The sequence below is a fragment of the Vombatus ursinus genome, unplaced genomic scaffold (assembly GCF_900497805.2).
Source record: "Vombatus ursinus unplaced genomic scaffold, bare-nosed wombat genome assembly UNPS02015030.1, whole genome shotgun sequence".
NCBI lineage: Eukaryota > Metazoa > Chordata > Mammalia > Diprotodontia > Vombatidae > Vombatus > Vombatus ursinus.
The window spans coordinates 3,589,398-3,593,840 of NW_020954808.1; the positions used below are offsets into that span (position 1 = coordinate 3,589,398).

General features: G+C 61.0%; 1 protein-coding gene across 2 annotated transcripts in view; it reads right to left on the minus strand.

Annotated features, from left to right (window-relative positions):
- The window catches only part of LOC114031020 (serine/threonine-protein kinase D2), a 14,486-nt gene extending 11,589 nt beyond the window's left edge, over positions 1–2,897 (minus strand). Inside the window, exon 1 of one of the 2 annotated variants that reach the window (XM_027846019.1) lies at positions 2,379–2,897. In XM_027846019.1, coding sequence (XP_027701820.1) covers positions 2,379–2,648 — 270 coding nt within the window. In that variant the 5' untranslated portion in view covers positions 2,649–2,897. Of the gene's footprint in view, positions 1–2,117; positions 2,222–2,378 lie in introns of those variants that run through there. The other variant, XM_027846020.1, reaches the window with a different exon arrangement.
- Positions 2,898–4,443: the final 1,546 nt, after the last annotated feature.

Consider the following 4,443-nt stretch of genomic DNA (forward strand, 5'->3'; position numbering starts at 1 on the left):
CACACACACACACACACACACACACACACACACACACACACACACACCCAGGTGTTCTGGGATGAGAACCTGGAATGGGTGGGGTCAGTGCAAAGAGCAGAGGGGAGGGGAGCCCTGGACACCTGGGATCTGCCCTAAGTTCTTGGGCTGTGCAGGAAGGCCTGGTGATCCCAACCCTAGACCCCTGTCCCCCACCCCCAGTTTCCTTCCGGATCCTATTGTTCTCCAAACACCTGGCCTGAAGCCCAGCCTTGGAGGAGCTAAAGGGGGGCGGTGGCTGCCATAGTGTCCGAGGAAGGAATCTAGGACCCAAAGCCTGGGTCTTCTCTCTTCCAGATTGGAGTGTGTGAAGCAGGGCCCAGGAGGGGCGGGGCTCTGCGCTCCGAGGTAAAAGGTGGGGCTGGAGTAAGTGTCCCCGACCTCCACCCAGAGCCCAAAGGCCTCCTGCACCCATCACTGTCCCTAATCGACCTCCACCCACAACCCACAGGCACATTTCTCGATCAGTTCGGTGGGGAGGGGGGAGTCAGGAAGTGAAACCAGCCTAGAAACAGAAAATGAAACCAAAGCAGGTAGAGGATAGAGGAGAAGGTGTAACCATGCCTCAACTGGGAGGAGAGCTAGGGCCTGGCCCAGAGGGTAAGGGATGAGGGGCGGCTGTCCTGTGTCCTCCTTGCCCCCTCAGATCTGGCAGACCTAGGCTCCAGTCTTACCAACTGACTATGGGCTCAGGTAAGTCTCCTCTTCTCTGGGCCTTAGCTTCCTTTTCCTTCTCTTTAGTCAGGGGATGGGGTGGGTTCAGTTGTCTCTAAGGTGTCTGCCTCCCAGACCTGACATTCCCTGTTCTAAGGTCCCTCTGAGCTCTGACATTCCCTGTTCTAAGGTCTGTCCCAGCCCTGACATTCCCTGTTCTAAGGTCCCTCTGAACTCTGACATTCCCTGTTCTAAGGGCCCTCCCAGGTCTGACATTGCCTATGCTAAGGTCTCTCCCAGCCCTGACATTCTCTGTTCTAAGGGTCCTCCCAGCCCTGACATTCCCTGTTCTAAGGTCTCTCCCAGCCCTGACACTCCATGTTCTAAGGGCCCTCCCAGGTCTGACATTCCATGTTCTAAGCCCCAGCCCCATCCCCAGTTCTTGATATTTCCTGTCCTAAGGGCACTTCCATAGAGGACATTTCATGTTCTAAGGTCATTACCAGCTCAGATATTATCTGGGTCTAACATTCTATGACATCAAAGTCAGGATGTCCCTGGATCTCCAAGCATTCTCCTGAAGGCCTGGCACACTCCCCAGGGTTGGGCCCCTTCCCCCCTCTCACTTCCCTGGCTCTTTCTCCCATTTCATGGAGGCTCCCCCTCCCCATATTCTCTGCCTCCTGGGGCAGTAATCTGAGTGAGGGAATAGGTGTTTCAAAGGGGAGGCAGAGTTCAGCTGGCAGGGAGAGAGGACAGAACCAAAGGGAGAAAAGGAGACCTCTCCCCAGGCACACTCAGGCACATGCACACGCACGAACACACACACACCCCCCACACATTCACACACACATACACATATACATGCACATACCACACACACATATATACACTCACACACACACCCCACATATTCACACACACATACACATATACATGCACACGCCACACACACATATATACACATTCACACACACACACCTCTACACACATTCACACACACACACATATTCACACACACATACCCATATACATGTACACACCACACACACATATATACACATTCACACACACACACACACATTCACACACACACACATACACATATACATACACACACCACACACATATATATATATACACACTCCCACACATGTGACCTCATGTCCCTAAGCCTCCAGAACCCAGCTCCGGTTTCCAGTTTCCACTAAACCACAGGCAGGGGGAGGGGGGTTTGACCAGAGCCTGTCAGTGCCCAGCCCCCCTCTCTCAACATCTGGGCTCACACCTGCCCATCCTCCCTGCCCCCCCCACACACACCTGGCTTGCCTGGCCCCTTCCCATCTAGTACACCCTCCAACTCCCTCCCCCAGAAAACAACTTGTGAAGACACGCAGAAGTTTCCCGGGGCTCTCTCCACCTACCCGGGTTTGAAGCCCTTGGGTGCCCCCACCCAGATGTTGGCCCCCAGCGCCTTCCAAGGAAAGAGCCCTGTCCTGGGGGTCAGGAGAGCTGGGTTCAAGCTCCGCTCCGGCCCCGTGCCGGCGTGACCTGGGCCTCTCTGGGGCTCGGGGTTGGCGTCCTCAGTGGGGTGGCCGTCGGCGGTGACACCCCTCGGCTCCAGGAACCCCCGGGCGCCCCCCTTCCCTGGTCCGAGCTCCCTTCCCCAGCCTGCAGCCCCACACCTTCTGGTCCACGATGGAGCACGCCAGCTGCTTGACGTGGGCCAGGTCTGAGGCGGCGGGCAGCAGCACGAACTCGCGGGTCAGCCCGATCTGGATGTGGAAGGAGACCCCGCCGGAGCCCGGGGCCAGCAGCAGGAGGGGCGTCTGCTGCTGCTGCGGCGGCAGCGGCTGCGACAGCTCGGGTCCCGCGTGGGCTGGGGGCGGCGACCCCGGCCCGGGGGAGTGCGGGAGCCCAGTGGGAGAGGAGGAGGAGGAGGCGGGGGCGGCCATCGGGGGGGCTACGGGGTGGCGCCCGGCCGCCTCACGCCCTCATCCACCCGCGATCGTGGGAAGGGGTCGCGTGGACTGGGGCAGAGAGGTGCACCCTTGAGTCGGGATTCCTCGCGCCTGGAGGATCAGCCGGCTCGGGAGGAGAGGGATGGGACCCGGGGGACCCGGGGACGGAAAGGTCCAGACACCCCGCGGGGCCCCCACGCGGGCAGAGAGGATCAGACCCTGGGGGACCTGGGGAAGTCGGGGGGGGGGGGCCGCGGGGGTTACCGGGCGGGCTCGGGCTCGGCGGGCCGGGGTCGCGGTCGCCACGGGCGGGCGGGGGTCGCAGGGCTCCTTTCCCGCCCCCGCCCCCCGCGCTGGGAACTTTGTAACTCTGCAGCGGCGGCCCAGGAGGAAGTGTCCTGACCGACGGCGCGGGCAGCCAATCAGCGCGGCCTACGGTGACGTCAGGGAGGCAGGAGGGGGGGCAGGACCCAGGAGCTGGGGGGGCGGGGACCCCGCGGCCCCCAATACTCCGGCTGGGGCTCCAGGGGCGGGCCGGCCTGGGGAAGCGCGGGAAGCCCTCTCCCTAGGCCCAGAGAGTGGAGCGGGGGGGGGGGGGGGGGGCAGGCCGACTCCTCCCCCACACCCCAGCCCCGCCCCGCCCAGGTCCCGGAAACAAACTTTCCTCAGCGCTGCGCGGAACCCCCACGCGTGGGCCCTGGCCCGCCCAGGCTACACCCCCCGCCCCGGGTTCCAGGCCTCGCGCCCCCGGGCTCCAAGCTCCAGGATGCCCTGGAGGTGGCTACCCTGGGATGGTGGGGAGGATGCCCGTGGGGCCCTGGATAACCCCAGTGCGGGGGGCTTGGAGAGGTGGGGGGGCCCCAGGCCATTGTCCTGGGCCCCGAGATCCTCCGGCTCAACTTGTAAGAGGCGGTGGGAGGCCAGGAAGTCTTGCCTAGCGAACCCAGCGCTAGAGCGAAAGTGCCCCCCCGCCTTCCCGGGAGGTTGGAGGTGCTCAAGGGATGAGAGGGTCCTCAGAGGATGGGGGGTTGGGGTCAGGGGGCATTGACGCTGAAGGAGTAGGAGGTGGGATGGATGGCTGTCCTAAGTCTTCTTAACCTCTCTGTGCCTCAGTTTTCTCATCTGTAAAATGAGGATTATAGCGCCTACCTCATAGGACTGGTGAGCATGGTAATAAAGGTACGGCCTTTCTCGAACCCTACAGACCTGAATTAAAAGCACCCTCGATCTTTCTCTCCCTCCCCCCCAAAAAGAAGTGGTCTTTTCTTCCTCTGAGACAGAAAGCCCCTGGCCCGGGGTCCCAGCGAACCAGGTGTGGGCCCCTCCGCGGGTGCACAGCCCTCGGTGCCTCCGGCACTGTTCTCAGGGCCAGTCAGTCCAACTTTGGGACGTGACATAGTCTGACATGAAAGCAGTTTCACGTCTCTCCCGGCTGCGGAGCTGAAGGTTCTGAAGACCTCCCCTTTCTCACATGTCACACTTCAAAGGGTCTTCTTTCTAGCTCTGGTGTCTGTCCATACTAAGCATCAGGCGAGGACCCAGAAAGGGGTCACTGCAGCCTGCCCTGACGGGGCTTCCTAAAGGACCCGATTACTGTAATGACCTCCCATAAAAAAGTGCTGGAACAAGGTCTGGAGAGGGGCTGAGGGGGAACAAGGCTGCCCCCCCCCCCTTTATCCTTAGGAACTCTGAGATGGGCTGGCTACACAGACAGTAGTTGTGGCTGTTTATAGACCACATCCGGGGGCTGGGGCTAAGGGAAGGAAGTCTAAGGCTTCAAGCTGAAACC